The sequence below is a fragment of the Hyaena hyaena genome, unplaced genomic scaffold (assembly GCF_003009895.1).
Source record: "Hyaena hyaena isolate Hyena2069 unplaced genomic scaffold, ASM300989v1 scaffold_27, whole genome shotgun sequence".
Lineage (NCBI taxonomy): Eukaryota > Metazoa > Chordata > Mammalia > Carnivora > Hyaenidae > Hyaena > Hyaena hyaena.
The window spans coordinates 2,332,657-2,347,184 of NW_024080659.1; the positions used below are offsets into that span (position 1 = coordinate 2,332,657).

Here is a 14,528-nt window from a genome sequence, read left to right on the forward strand (position 1 = left end):
CCGGGGGAGAGAAGGATACCAAGGCCTCTTGGATCCACTCGCCTCTCCTGAGCTGGGTGACTCAGAACATCTGCTGAGAGCCTTGGCCTGCCTGGCCCGGCCTGCCTGCGGCTCATCTATTCTACTGCTCTGCCTGGTGACGGGGGAGGGGGGACACATCAGAAGCAAAGGAAGTTTCCAGATTTCCTACTTAGTGCCTTTCCCTCACCTTCACCTACCTTCATCTGTTGTATTTACGGCAAATACTCTCCCTAGTTGGTGATTTCCCTCTTGGAGTTTTCCTAGACCAAGAACGAACCTTGTTTAAAAAATGACACAGGGTGGGGCCTGTGTCACCCACTGGGTGGCTCAGTGGGTTAAGACTCTTGATTTCAGCTCAGGTCACAATCGAACGTTTCGTGAATTCAAGCCCCATGTCGAGCTCTCTGCGCTGATGGTGTGAAGCCTGCTTGAGGCTCTCTCTCTGCCCCTCCCTGTCTCTCTCAAAAATAAATAAACTTTAAAAAAAATGACACCGGCTGTTTTGTCTTCATAGTAAAGGGGATTAAGAAGAAAAACAGCACGCTCAAAATATTCTGGGTTTCCACTAGAAACTGCGTCTACTTTCTACTCTGAGTTGAAGGCGTTCTATACCAGCTCGGCTGCCCGCGCCTTCTGCTCCTTGCGGGGATTCCTTTTTTTTAATGGTTTTTTTTTTTTTTTTAATTTTTATTTTTTATTTCTAGGAAAGAGAGAGAGACAGCGTGAGCAGGGGAGGGTCAGAGAGAGAGGGAGTCACAGACTGAAACAGTCAGAAACAGGCTCCAGGCTCTGAGCCGGCAGTCAGCACAGAGCCCGACGCGGGGCTCGAACCCAAGAACCGCGAGATCATGACCTAAGCGAAAGTCGGACGCTTAACCGACTAAGCCACCCAGGCGCCCCATCTTTGCGGGGATTCCTAAAGGAGCCATCACTGGCTGTATTTCCAGAGTGTGCAATCCGGTTACCCGTCATCTTTACAGAACCCCGCTAGCTGGAACTGAAAAGTAGCCTGTCTTCCTCCCCAACCTCTCTGAGCGGAGCCCAATTGTTAATGGAAGATCCGCCCTGGGGTCACAGGACCCCCATCACTGAGATGGATGGAAGGTGGGAGAATGGGTGGGCGCTTGGTGGTTTGAGTCAATCAAGAGAAAGCTCTGTGGGCTCCGCTCCTGCTGGTGCATGGAGGGGCTGGCTAGTGTGCGGGCCACACTGGCCGAGGCCCAGTTGAGGGCGTGGGGCCGCTTGGCCACAGTGGGGGGAGACTAAGGAGCTCCCGGGGAAAGGGTGTCTGCTGGCATCGGGAAAAGAACTGGTCCCAGGCCTTGGCCAGGGCTGTGTGCGTGTGGGGTGGGGGTGGGGGTCCCCTGGGCAAACCTGGATTGAGGCTTCTCCCACCTGGCCCTGGGCCAATCCCTTGCTGTTCGAGCTCACAGGCGCAGGGAAACCCAAACAGGGAAACCGCACAGTGCGTCCGTCAAACGCTCACGTTTATTGATACGTCATAGAAGCCCCTTCACCGGTAGGTTCAAGGGTGGTTTCTGAAACCCACGGCCCTCGGGCTCCAGCTCCCGGCCCAGGAGGGGCTGCACAGAGCTGTTGACTCCACCCGCTTCTCGAAATCTGCTGCATTCTCTAGGCAGAAGGCGGGTCCAAATGACACAGAACTCTGCCTTTTCCCTGGTTCCGGGACGTCACCAGAGACGTGTTACGAGGCCGTGCGGGTGAGCAGGCTCGGGGCGCTAAGCGCATGCGCGGGGCGCACTCCCCGCACGCGGCCCGCAGCCCAGCGTCCAAACCCCTGCTTCCGCCACTACCGCCTCAGGGCCTTTCTTGCGGGGGTGGGGGGCGGTTACTCTGTTTCTCCATCTGTAAAATGAGGCAAGTAAGGGTTGGTATGAAGATCAAATAAAGTAATAAATATTAGAACGATACAAACGCTTCGCTGAAACGGCCAGATTGGCGTAAAAGGGTAAATAAAGGAAGTCTGGACGCAGGTTGCCCAGGTTGCCGGGCGGGCCAGCCAGGGAAGGGGCCACGTGCTCTCAGAAGGTGTCCGGCCACAGCAAGCGTGGCTCCAGGGAGCCCTAAACCCAGGCCTGGCCCCAAACACAAGCTCTTCTCCACCCCCTACCCCCACAACAAAACAGCAGGGGGCCGCGGGCCTCCACCGGCCCCACAGCGAGCGTCATGCTCACTCACCTGTTTCATCCGCACCCCTACTCTCTGAGCTCTGTGCCCTTGACCCCTGGAGCCGCAGCTCTGCACGGGGTCGCTGGAGTCTGGGACCCAGGGGGCCACCACGCCGAGGAGGCAGAGCGCAGTTTTCGGCAAACAAGTGCTGGGCTGGCCTTTCCTAGCGGTGGAAGCAAGCCCCGGAAGCTGCATGGAGGAGGGCGCGCGGTGCGGGGAGGTCCGTGGCCCTGCGCCCGGCAGCGTCGCCTGGGAGAGGCCCCCACCGGCCCGCCCTGAGCGCAGCCGGCAGAGAAGCCTCTGGAAGCCTCTGGAAGCCCCGGGGCCGGGTCGCCGCCGCAGGCTCCTCGGCTCAGATCCACTCCCAGGAGGCACCCTGGGAACACACCCAACACAGTCCTATGGCCCGTGAGAAGCCGGGCTGGGGCCCTCCGTGCGAAGGGTTTAAACCCATGGGCGAGTCCCGCCTGCAGGGGGCGCACTCGCGCGCCGGGGCCCTGGTGCGTGCGGCCCCCTCGGCGGCGGCGGCGGCGGGGACCGCAGGCTTTCAGCCGGTTCCTTTCGCTACCACAGTTTGGCCCCCGATTTCACAGCGAGCCTTCGCCTGTCTGGCTCTGCCTTCCCAACAAAAGCGGAGATTTTCGGGGCCGGGTGTCAGCTGCCCCGAGTGCGGTGCTTTTCTCTGCCGGGGCAGGAAGCGACCGTGGCGACAGTCCCCCACAGGCAGTCCCCTCACCAGGGCTCGGATAAACGAGGAGACGCCAGCAGGCCCAAGGGCTTCGTGGCCGAAGACTGACGGTGCCGGCCCCGGTCGCAGATGGTCTCACGGCCGCGTAGGGATGGACACCGACGCTTCCGAGATGCACCTCCAGGCGGAGGGAGGCCACCACGGTCCCCGAGCAGTGGCTCCTCGGTGTCGCGGGCGCCAGCAGGCAGTCTTCCCGGGGCCACACACTGAGCTTTGTCTCCGAAAGGATTGAAGGCGGCCTGCAGAGACTCCGCTGTGCGGCAAGGCGTCCGCCATCACTTCCGTCGCCCCAGGGACTTCCCAGATCCCCGAGTCAACGGCCTGGTGTCCGTGTCCGCTACGTGCCGCTCCACTTCTCCCCTGTGGCCCTGTGGGGACTGAGGGGGACCCAGCCCTGCCGGGAAGCTCCTCCGCGGGACTCCCTCGGGCAGAAGCGAGACAACTGCTGCCTCCTCTGCTCCTCCGGGCGGAGGGCGCGGGACGGCGGGAAGCTGAGGCCCGGGCAGGCCGCGGTGCCTCGAGAGGCAGACTCTGGCAGCGGCGAGTCCGCCCCTGTTTACAGGCTGCGCCCAGTGACTTCCCACCTGTGCCTTCAATACCGGTGTCCGCCCACAGATGTGCAGACTGGCCCATTTCTACCTCGTGAAATAGAGGATACGGAATTAAAAAAAAATACTCGTGGAAACATAGAGCATTTATTATTGCTATAATCAAGGCAAGATCTCTGAAAACAACTGGCCTTGAGAATGGAAGGAGAATCAGAACGTTATTCATGGGTTTACAGTTTGTTCTTTGCTGTCCAGACTTCACGGTTTCACACACAGCAAGTACCACGAAATGGACCTTTATTATACAAGAGGAAGGAGAATGAACTTGGAAGTCACAAAGCTTGGCTTAACTACCTCACTAGTTACCTGACTTCAGACACTTCACTTACTCGCTGAGAACTTGTTTCATCCTGTGTTTAAATAAAAGAAAAAAAAAAAAAAACAGAGCGGAGGGGCCTGAGCAAACCCAGCCCCCTGGAGGGTCTGCTAGAGTGCACAGCTGGTAACTCGGAGAAGGTGAATGAAAATGCTCGGTAAGCTTGAAAAAATTACACAAGCCAGAGTGTCCCTAATACCGGTGCTTATCACCCTGCAAGGAGGGACTGGAATCCTTGTCATCTACATGCGTGGCAGCCTGCGTGACAGTCACCGAGCATCGGAAATCCTGGGGCAGGACAAAGGATATTAGTGACCAAGCCTTCAAACTTGCTGATGAGGAAGGAGCTGGCTTGACAAGCCACGTAAGACGGACCCAGCTTTACCCTAGAAACACTTTGTCGGTTTTATTTTACCTTAATATACATCTGTACAGGCAATCATAAAAAGGTGATTACACAATTCAGTGAGTTTTACCTAGTTTCAAGAATAATGCATGCAGTTACAAATGAGAGGTAGAAACACTGTATTAAAGACCTAAAAATACAAACATCATATAAATAAATGTTCAAATTAACTGCTGGAATTTCATACAGATAAATAAGGTAAAAATTACATTACTTCGTCAAAGGAAAGGAAAAAACATGTTTTTGTTTGTCTTTATCAGTACACTAAAATTAGATTAATGCCAAAAGAGCTTCTGTGCAATTTGTCAGAGTTTGGATTATATGATCTAAAGGGACAGAGATAAAACTGGAGAATGGTTTATTCAAGTATTCAAGAAGGTGAGGAAAAGAAACCAAATACACAATGTAGGAAGTTTCTGGAGGGATGTTAACTGCCTGCCTTCTCCAGGACTAGCTATTTAGTGAACCGTCAGGATTAATGTGAAAAACGCACATTAGGCTGGAGAGAGCTTCCCATTTTCCTAAGAGAAAACAAACCTCATTTTTCACTAACTTCATGTAGAAACTCCACATCACTAACAAGCCTTCAGGTTGCCAACTTTGTTTTGGCCCCACTAAAATTCTTGAGAGTCTCCCGATTGATATTTTTTCTAATACTGCCCAAATAAACCTAGCCTTTAGTAAACCTAGAGCTCACAGGCGTCAATGCACATTCTGCATGCACGATAAAAAAATAAAACCAAAAGCAAACAAGCAGCAACTCAAAAAATACCACTGAGAAAATCTGTTACGTGTAGATGAACAGGTTAAAAAAATGCAAAGGTCCACATGAACACAAGTTTTTACCATTTAAAAGTCCACTAGACATTACACGTGAATTCTGGAAATGGTGTGTGTATAGAATATAATCAAGTAAAATATTTTAAACAAGTCCATTGTGCCTCAGTTAGTTTTAAATTGCAAAATCCAATACACAGTTGTTTTAATAAATTAGTGCAATATGAAAGATTTTGGAAGATTAACGTGTCCATATTAGATCAAATAGAAGATTTCACAATTTCTTCTAAGAGCCTTCTTTCAGCTTGTTCTTAAGCTATTTCTTCCTGAGCTGTTTAAGGATGCACGCTCAGACTTAGACAAACCTACCCCAGATATTAAACTGCATGGATGAGATGTAGATTTTTTTTTTTTACTTTTATACCTCAGTAAATACGTGGAATTTCACACATTGCTCTGATGAACGAAGTAAAGAGCCACTCATTTTGTTCCATTCTTAATTATCTTTAAGAATAACTGCACTGATCATTCTATTTCTAAGGTACATTTATTTACCAGGTTCGAGCTGAGAGCCAGGTGGAATGCTCTTGCTTCTTCTACAAAGAAAAGGGGAAGGGGGTGGTGTCTCCGATAAGGCAGATTTCCTACAAGTATGTAGTTTTTGGATTGTTCCTCCTTTGTGAAGTCACTGCTTGCTCTTTGGTAGTCACCAGGTGAGAAAGTACAGTCTCCCGGGACGGGGAAACAGAACCCAAGCCGTCATCCCGAACCTCTCCTCAGTCCCGCCCCTGGCGGGGGCTGGCTGCTGCTCACAGGGTTGCAGGGCTACAGCAGAGTGCCGACAATCTTCTTTCAATACTCGTTTTATCTAGAAATAAAGTAAATTCATAACAAAAGTCATTTCTGTTTTCAAAACCAACGGCAGAACTAACGAAAGAAACAAAAACCAAAACACACAAACAAAAAAACCCACTCTCTACCTACCTCCTGGTCTCTATTCTACCTTTGTCCCAAAGTCAGCCAACCATTCTGAAAACTTTTTCTTCTTTCTGCTTGATAATCATTTACATATAATTTCTAGCTCAGTGATGCACTGGAGCAAACTGTGGGTTAGCACGCCAAATAAGGAACATTTAGGTTTTAACAGCTAGCTTGGCTCACGAAACTGCACATAATTTTAGAATTGCCGTCCCCTTGCGGCTCTTCAAAATGTGGTGTGACCACATGTGCTCCTCAAAAACCAGGGCTTATATTTGATAAATGAGATCATCATCCCGGCATTCTCTCAGTCTCCACTGTCGTCCATGCCAGATCTGAGGTACATAGGATCTTCATGAAATTTTTGTTTTAATGTTGAATTTTGAGAGGGAGAGAGCACGAATGGGGGAGGGGCAGAGAGAGGATTCGAAGCAGGCTCTGCGTCGAAGCCCACAAGCTTAAAATAGTTGTACATATTATTATTTAACAATAAAAACAGAGTTTTCTCCATACACAAACACACACCTTCCAACATGGTAATGCAGTATAAAAATCAAAAGCCATCAATCAGTACGTTACACAAGCATTATCTCCGTTCCTCAAACAACTCTCTCATCTTTTAGAAGCAGCAGCAGACGACAGAAAGGGTGGGTGATTTGCCCAAAGTTGGAAAGCCGAGATTCAAACCCAGGCATAGCGACTCCAAACTGCAAGCTCTTCCTGCCACACCCACAGGAGGGAATCAGGTGCCATCAAGGAACACACCACTTTCCAAAGCAACTTACATTTCTGTACGTTTTCAATATCCGCAGGGTCCTGGAGAATCTTAGTGAGGCCTTCCAGAAGAAGGGCTGCCTTATGATAGCGATAAACAATGTCCTCCGTCTGCTGGAACATCTCATCCAGGGCTGCAGACTGAACCTGAAGCCACGTCAACAAGAACAAGAAAATTCTCAACTTTTCCAAGAAAATACACATCCATTTGGGCAATGCAGCTTTACGTGACACCTATCTAAAACTAACACATTTTCGAAATGATAAATCTACCAAACTATACAAAACTCAGATGAGCAATATAAAGGAGCTTCTTGATGGAAGAGTTATTCTGCCTTCAAACATAATCCCGTACTCAAGAGAGAGATTCACGACTCATAAAATTTGTACTTCTAAATTGGCTCTTCTATGGCTACAGTAAAAAGTTTACTTTAGGGGCGCCTAGGTGGCTTAGTTGGGCGTCTGACTTTCGCTCACGTCATGATCTCGCAGTTCGTGGGTCTGACCCCGCGTCGGGCTCTGTGCTGACAGCCAGCTCAGAGCCTGGAGCCTATTTCGGAGTCTGTGTCTCCCTCTCTTTCTGACCCTCCCCTGCTCACGCTGTCTCTCTCGCCTAGAAATAAATGAAAATATTAAAAAAATAAATAAAAAATAAAAAGTTTATTTTAAAAATATACTCTCATACTCGGGCAACCTGACATTTCATTAAGGTAGATTTTGTTATAATAAGATAACTAAATGGTGTTAAAAGTCATTTATTAGCTTCTTTCAGCCGAAGAATTTTCTGGCGTAGTCACTCATTCATCCAGAGGTGTTTGCAAGTGCCTAGCCCTGCACATGCCACAGAGGAGACCTCAGTCTGGAGGGACACACAGGCGTGAAGACATGGCTTGCTAATTCCATGGGACACTAGGAGGAGGCCGAGATGGGGACGGAACATGTACCGGGAGAGTATCTAACCCCACCGTGGAAGGCGGGGATTAGGGAAAGAAAGCCTCCAGGAAGTGATGTGTAGGCTGAGTCATAAGGAGTAGAGGTGATGAGAAAGGTGGGCACGGGCTTTCCAGAAAGAGGGGACAGTAGTATTATGCACAGGTCATGACTATCTGAGAAGTCTTCCCAATGGTATTCTGATTTCCTTGTTAAAAAAGAAAACCCAGGCCCACAATGGCATCTCTTAGGCCAGGTCAGTCAGCCAGGACATACTACCTCACCTGCCTGCGGTTCCAATCCCAGATCTGTAACCAAGAACCAGTCAACATGGCATTTCCTGGTCAGCACTCGGAAACGTACTGATGACCCCTTCCTTCTCCCCTTCCGTTCCCCTTAGGAGGGCACCTTTGCCTAAACAATGCATTCCTTGCTAATGAATTCCTCTTTTTCACTACTCCCTTTCCCTTCAAACACCTTTGTTTTATTTAGCTCAGTAGAACTCTCCTCTGCTTGCTACAAGGAGTGCTGTCTGATGCAAGAATCACTTAACAAAAGCCTATTAGATCTTCAATTTTACTTGGCTGAATTTTGTTCTTTAACATCCTCTTTAATCATTAAATGCCAGGACCTGCGAGTAACCCAGTATCCTAATGTGTACTTGCCAATATGATGTTTCTTTCAAAAAATACTTTAAAGCCAGTAAAATAAAACAAATAAAATGGATACAGAAAATCCATTCTGAAAAGGATGAAGATTAAATAACTAAACACAAGTGCTAATATCATGAAGTCTGCCGTGTAGCCCGGGGAAAGGGAGGAACCTATTCGAGTTACATGGTTATTTATCAGAAAAGAAAGCTGATAACTCCTTAGGAGAGGACATTTTTCTTAGGACAAATTTCTAAAAATAATTTATCATATGAAGTCTCAATTCAGTATAGAATGATACAACACCCATGATTCATATCAATCATTTACGGCAAAATAACGTATGTTATTCTTATCACCAGTTTATACTCCAAAGTTATTTTCAATTGACTTTTGATGACTTGCAAAAAAGGCCAAGGGTAATATAACTGTAAAGTAGATGCATGTTGAGGGGAGGATTTATTATGTTAATTTATTTGTTAATGTGGCAAAAATAAGATTGCTCAGTAATTTTTCCCTCACTAAACTACTTAACAGTTCCCAATTTTGTCACTACTTCAGAGCAACTTTTCCCCCATGAGCCAGAAACAAAGTATTTCTTACAGTATACCCAAATAATTGGAAAAGCAGATTTTACTTTGTGTCTATACTTCAGTAAGGTCAGTAAGTGGAATCTGGGCACCAGAACTTTTGTGGACTGGTAAACAGAGTGGTATTTTTTCTAATGTTTTATTATGCCAAAATTTCTTAGACAGTAGGAAATGCAGAAACAGATCCAGCCAAAGCTTTTAGATGCTAAGTGTAAAAAGATTAGATCATGCCTGATGTTAGCAATTTTTAAGAGGCACAGTAACACTGCCAAATGCAGTAGCCAACATTACATAATGTGTCACCTGCGCTCCTGAAGTCCATGCCCTCCTCTAGAGGTTATCACAGTGTCTGGGACTTGGGAGTAGTCAAGGGCACAGGCTATTTTTAAAACGATAAGGTAAAACAGGTATTCAGCTCAAAAGATACTCTTAAATAATAATAATTAAAGAAAAGGTTACCATTTCTACAGCACAATTATAGATGAGTTTCTCTGCAGTCACGCTGTTGATTTCATCAATAAATCTCTGTTTGTCAGAGAAGAAGCGAGTCAGCTTTTCCGTAAGTTTCTTGCACATAGTGATGCAGAATTTATATCGTTCATTCAAATTTTTGACAACTGAAAAGAAGTTGAGATGACAATTTTAATTTTCCTCCAAAAATAAAGTCACAGTGACATGCACATTTCCTGCTGATTTAAGAAAAGTGACACTAAATGATCATTGAAAAAAAAGTGACCGGGGTGGGGGTGGGGGCACGCCTGGGTGGCTCAGTTGATTGTGTCCAACTTCAGCTCAGGTCATGCTCTCACAGTTCATGGGTTTGAGCCCCATGTCGGGCTCTGTATTGACAGCTCAGAGCCTGGAGCCTGCTTCAGATTCTGTGTTCTGCACCCCCCTGCCTCTCCCCTACTCACACTCTGTGTCTCTGTCTCTCTCAAAAATAAACATTAAAAAACAAAAAAAAGACCGGAAATCAGATTCTTTCATGTGTTCTCTCCCAGTTCAGAAAAGCACTTCTGACTGTTCTCTGTATCAATTAAATGGCAAAATCAAAAAACAGAAAAGTCACCATCTTTGCCCAGTTAAGAACATTTAAATGTTTTTTAAAATGATTATCTATTTATTTTGAGAGAGACAGAGAGAGAGAGAGAAGGGCAGAGAGAGAGGAGAGGGGAGAGACAGAGAATCCCAGACGTGGGGCTTTATCCCATGAACCATGACAGCATGACCTGAGCTGAAATCATGAGTCTGATGCTCAACCGACTGAGCCGCCCAGGCGCCCCTACAAGTAGCTACTAACAAGGGGAATTCTCATGGCAAGCGCTCAGTGCCACAGGGAAAGGGGCAGCTGGAGACTGTCACGCCCACCCATACCTTGTTTCACCGCCGTGGAGGGGCTCAGTTTCCCGGACTTGACCTGGGCTTTGGCGAGATGCAGAGACGCCGCTAGGAGCTGCGCTGCCTTCATGTACAACACCAGCTGCTCCACCCGCCTGCGCACAGAAGACAGCAGAGTGTCACCCTGGGGAATGACATGCCAGACTCCGCTCTCGCCACGTCAGGTCACCACTAACACAGCAATTCTAAAGGACTCTCAGTCTCCTTGATATTTGTGATGCACAAGTAACTCCGGAAGGAAGAAGGTGTGCGTGTGCCTTGGATACAACAGGTCTACTCAAACACCGGCACTATCCCTTTATCATCAAATATCTCCGGCAGCATAAGATACAAAGAGAAGGCAACGCTAGGGTTGCAGAATCTTCAAGACTTGGCTCATACAGTGAAATCTAGCACAATGGAGAAACTCCGGGCTCCCTCGGAGTGTTTCGTAACGAGAGGTGATGTCTAGTGTGTGACTAGGTGTCCATCTCAGACATGAATTTGCAGAGGCACGAAGAATGTGGAAGTGAAGGACGAGGGCGCACCTACCCCCAGTCTTTGCTTAGTTGGCTGATCTGGTCCACGACCACGCTCTCCTGGATCTGGTACAAGGAGACCGCGGATGAGCACAGCTGCGGGCTTCCTCCCCGCGCGGCAGTCAGGTCCAGCACGCACTCGGTGAACATCAGCATCACGCTCAGGTGGCGTAAGGTGTCTGTGTGTTCTCGCTGCAGCAAAGCCAATGGGTCTTAGAAACTCTCAGTTAAGAGGCACACACTCTTTTCTGTATATAAACCATGGCCGATGCTAATGTTTCTCTATACTTATGAATATCAGAATGAGCAAAACAGATGAAGATTTTTAAGTTCCAGAAAACCAGTAAGAAAATAAACACAGGTGAAACCAGATGTGGGGTGTGCATGTGTCTGTGTGTGTATGAGGGCAGCCATAAAATTAAGTGTCAGAGGAATGAGGCCACTGTGCTTTTACCAGAAAAACAGAAACAAAAATAAACACAACCCAAAAACTAAATAATTAAATCAATATACTTGAGACAAAAACATGACCAAATAAATATCAGGATTTTAAGAATATTCTTTATACTAAACCACACTTCTTGCTAGTTTAGTAAATTCTACTGACTTACAGTTTCAGAGATGTTTTAATTTCTGGTGGGTTTTCAGTTCCCAGAGCTTAACCAAAGCTCTAAATTTCTGTGAGCTGTTCACTTAAAGAGGGGAGTATAGACATAAAAAGCATGCATTAAAAATGGGTATTCTAAAAGTAATTTTTTTTTTTTTTGGTGGTGGGGGGGGGGAGGTCACAAGTGAGCCAGGGGCAAAGAGGGAGAGAGAATCCCATGAGAGTCAGAGAGAGAGAGAGAGAGAGAGAACAAATGAGAGAGAAAAGAGAGGCTCACCCAAAGCAGGGCTTGTGCTCAACCAGTGTGGGGCTTGAACTGAAGAACCCTGAGATCATGACCTTAGCCAAAGTCAGATGCTTAACCGACTGAGCCATCCAGGCGCCCCAAATTAATGTTGTTTTGAGATGTTTTTAGCTATAGATATTTTTTTAAATTTCAAATAAGACTAAGCTTCTCAGTCTCCTTTTATGATGAAAAAAGGATGGGAATCGTTTTCCTAGAAAAAGGAGAACCAATTAACGTTTGAAAGTCTCTGCTGTCCGACAGCATACTGGACTGTGCTTTCTAGTACACCGGAAACTGTATCAGAACTCAATTGTGTCTAATCTGATGGAGACTGAAAAACCTCTGAAAACCACTTTCCCAGTCTTAGGACTGGATTACACAGGTTTTCAAAATTATGACTAAAACTACTAAAATTTTGCATGCAACATTTTATAACTTTTATGTGAAATATTTAATTCCCATTCAAGCAAAATAAAAATGTTAGTTGGAAGGCCGCCATGGAGAGAGACTGTTCTCTGCTGGCCTGGAGAACTGAGCATTTTAACTTGAAATGCTAGCTGAGTTAGCACTGTAGCTGGGCACCGAGGACACAGTGTAGGCCCTGGACACGGTCCTGGAGTCTGAGGAGCCGAACTGGCTCCGTGTCCGGGGTCAGAAAGTGAGGTTCTGTCGCTGTGAACGTGTGTGCGGCCTGCTTCGGGTTGGGCTGTGTTTCCCCGAGGAGCTGGCCCCACCGAGGGAGGTGCTGGCCTACAAATGTGCGCATCTGCAGGGCAGGTTTACTTCTTGGCGGTAGGGGTGAATCTGGCATTATGCTTTATTATTTTATAAGCCTAAGCGCATATTTTTATCTTACGAAGAAAAGCAAGCATTGAGACCCAAAAGTCATGGGTTCAGTACAAAGACTGTGATTCACAAGTCTTAGAAGTAGCACATAAGCTGCAGATCTAACAAAGTGTACATGTGCCACGTCCTCTCAACCAAAGTTGTTCTGGATGAGTGTCCCGGTCAACATCACTCTCAAAACATATCAGCAATGCTTTTCAAAGGGAAAAGACGAGGTAAGTTAAAGAGAAAACAAAGCTTCAGAACTGTGCTGTGTTCTGCGCTTTCACCATCACCAGAACATTCCACTCCTCCTGCCCCCCCCCCCCCGCCCCACTCCCAGCCCACAGAGGCGCACGCTCGCCCCTACCTCCATCAGGGTCTCCTCTGGCAGTTCAGGAGCTTCAAAGGTGAGGAGCCCCTCCAGGCTGGGGGGCGAAGCACCGTAAGGCATGTGTCTCAGGCTGGGAGCCGCCTCCGCTCCCGGAGGGGAGCACCCCAGGCAGGGCCCGGGCGGGGAACCCAGGCACACGCGGCCGCTGGCGGAGCACAGGGAGCCTCCGGAGCCGCTGGAGCCCGCTGCAGGGGAACAGGACATGTGCAGGGCCCGCGGGGAGTGCCCGCTCCCCCTCTCCGAGGAACAGGGGGTGTTACAAGGAAAGTCACTGACCCCCAAGTTCCCCTGCACTCCTCATTCATACGTACATTTCACAGACCTCATCATGGCTGGTTTTAAACTAATTTATAACATGCACATCTCACCCTGTTGTTCGGTAGTCCTTATAATTGTAAAATGCGGTCGATGCAGAGCAGTTCACTGAATTTTACATGTAATGATTACCGGAAGATTTATACTATTTCTGATTTTTGTATCACAAATAACACTGTAATGAAATCTGAAGTTTTTCCTTCCTTTGGATGGTTCACTTGTGATCGATACTCCAAAGCGGTGTTGCAAACAGGAATGGGGTTTCCACAGAGCAAGTTTGACACCGCATTTATAGCCCTTGGTGAGACCGCCTCACTGTCTCAGATGGGGCTGTGAGGGAGCACAGCGATCCCACCCACCCTCAGCCACGCTGCACATCGCAGTCTTTCAGCGTTGCCTTAGTTAACAGATATAAAACATTACTTTCTGCAATAAACTATTTGTAAAAATAAATAAATAAAAAATAATGAAAAGGAAAAAAACCCATTACTTTCTGCTGAAAATGGTGTTTTATTTTTACTTACTACTTCTAATAGTCTGAAGAAGAAGATTATTAGCTCTACCCCCTCTCTCGTTATCGGTTTATAATCTTTTGCTTATTAATCTACTGACATCGTGATTGGTCACTCATTCAGCGTAAGAGAACTCCGAGAACACACAGTCCAATACAGAAGATGATGTCAACTGAGACCTCATTTCGGGTCCATTCTAAATACTTTCTTCATTTAGGGTATTAACAACCTATGTATAGAGTACGGAGGATGATAAAATGAATGAATTAACCTATCTAAATGTAGACAGGACTAAGTGCAAAGATTGGGACCCAAGGTACAAAAAAGATAAAACTTAGGCTTCTAAAAAGAATAAAGCAAAGACAACCAACCATCTAACATCTCAAAAAATTTACTAGAGGTGCTAAATTACGCTTTTCATCTAAGCTAAGAAGCACCAGAGGCACAGCCGCTTCATCATGGAGAAGTCATACGTCTGTTGTGTTGCTATAATTATTATATGTTATTATAAGTATACAGTACTTTTATAAAGTTCTTCCCCCACAAATAAGGTCCCATTCACACCTCACAACCCTTTACAGTAAAGAAAATGATGATCTCCGTGTCATTGGTAAAGAAACGGAAGTCCAGAGAGGTCAAGGGACTTGCCTCCGTGACACCATTAAGTCATTAACACTGCGCTCCC

General features: G+C 47.1%; 1 protein-coding gene across 3 annotated transcripts in view; it reads right to left on the minus strand.

The window, feature by feature from the left end:
- Positions 1–3,638: 3,638 nt before the first annotated feature.
- Positions 3,639–14,528, minus strand: part of ULK2 (unc-51 like autophagy activating kinase 2) — an 85,387-nt gene continuing 74,497 nt past the window's right edge. For 2 of the 3 annotated variants that reach the window (XM_039227314.1, XM_039227312.1), the window contains 6 exons: positions 12,993–13,201; positions 10,918–11,096; positions 10,363–10,481; positions 9,448–9,605; positions 6,830–6,965; positions 3,639–5,934 (listed from right to left, as the gene is read on the minus strand). In XM_039227314.1, the coding sequence (XP_039083245.1) occupies positions 5,876–5,934; positions 6,830–6,965; positions 9,448–9,605; positions 10,363–10,481; positions 10,918–11,096; positions 12,993–13,201 (860 nt within the window). In that variant the 3' untranslated portion in view covers positions 3,639–5,875. The remainder of the gene's footprint in view (positions 5,935–6,829; positions 6,966–9,447; positions 9,606–10,362; positions 10,482–10,917; positions 11,097–12,992; positions 13,202–14,528) is intronic. The other variant, XM_039227313.1, reaches the window with a different exon arrangement.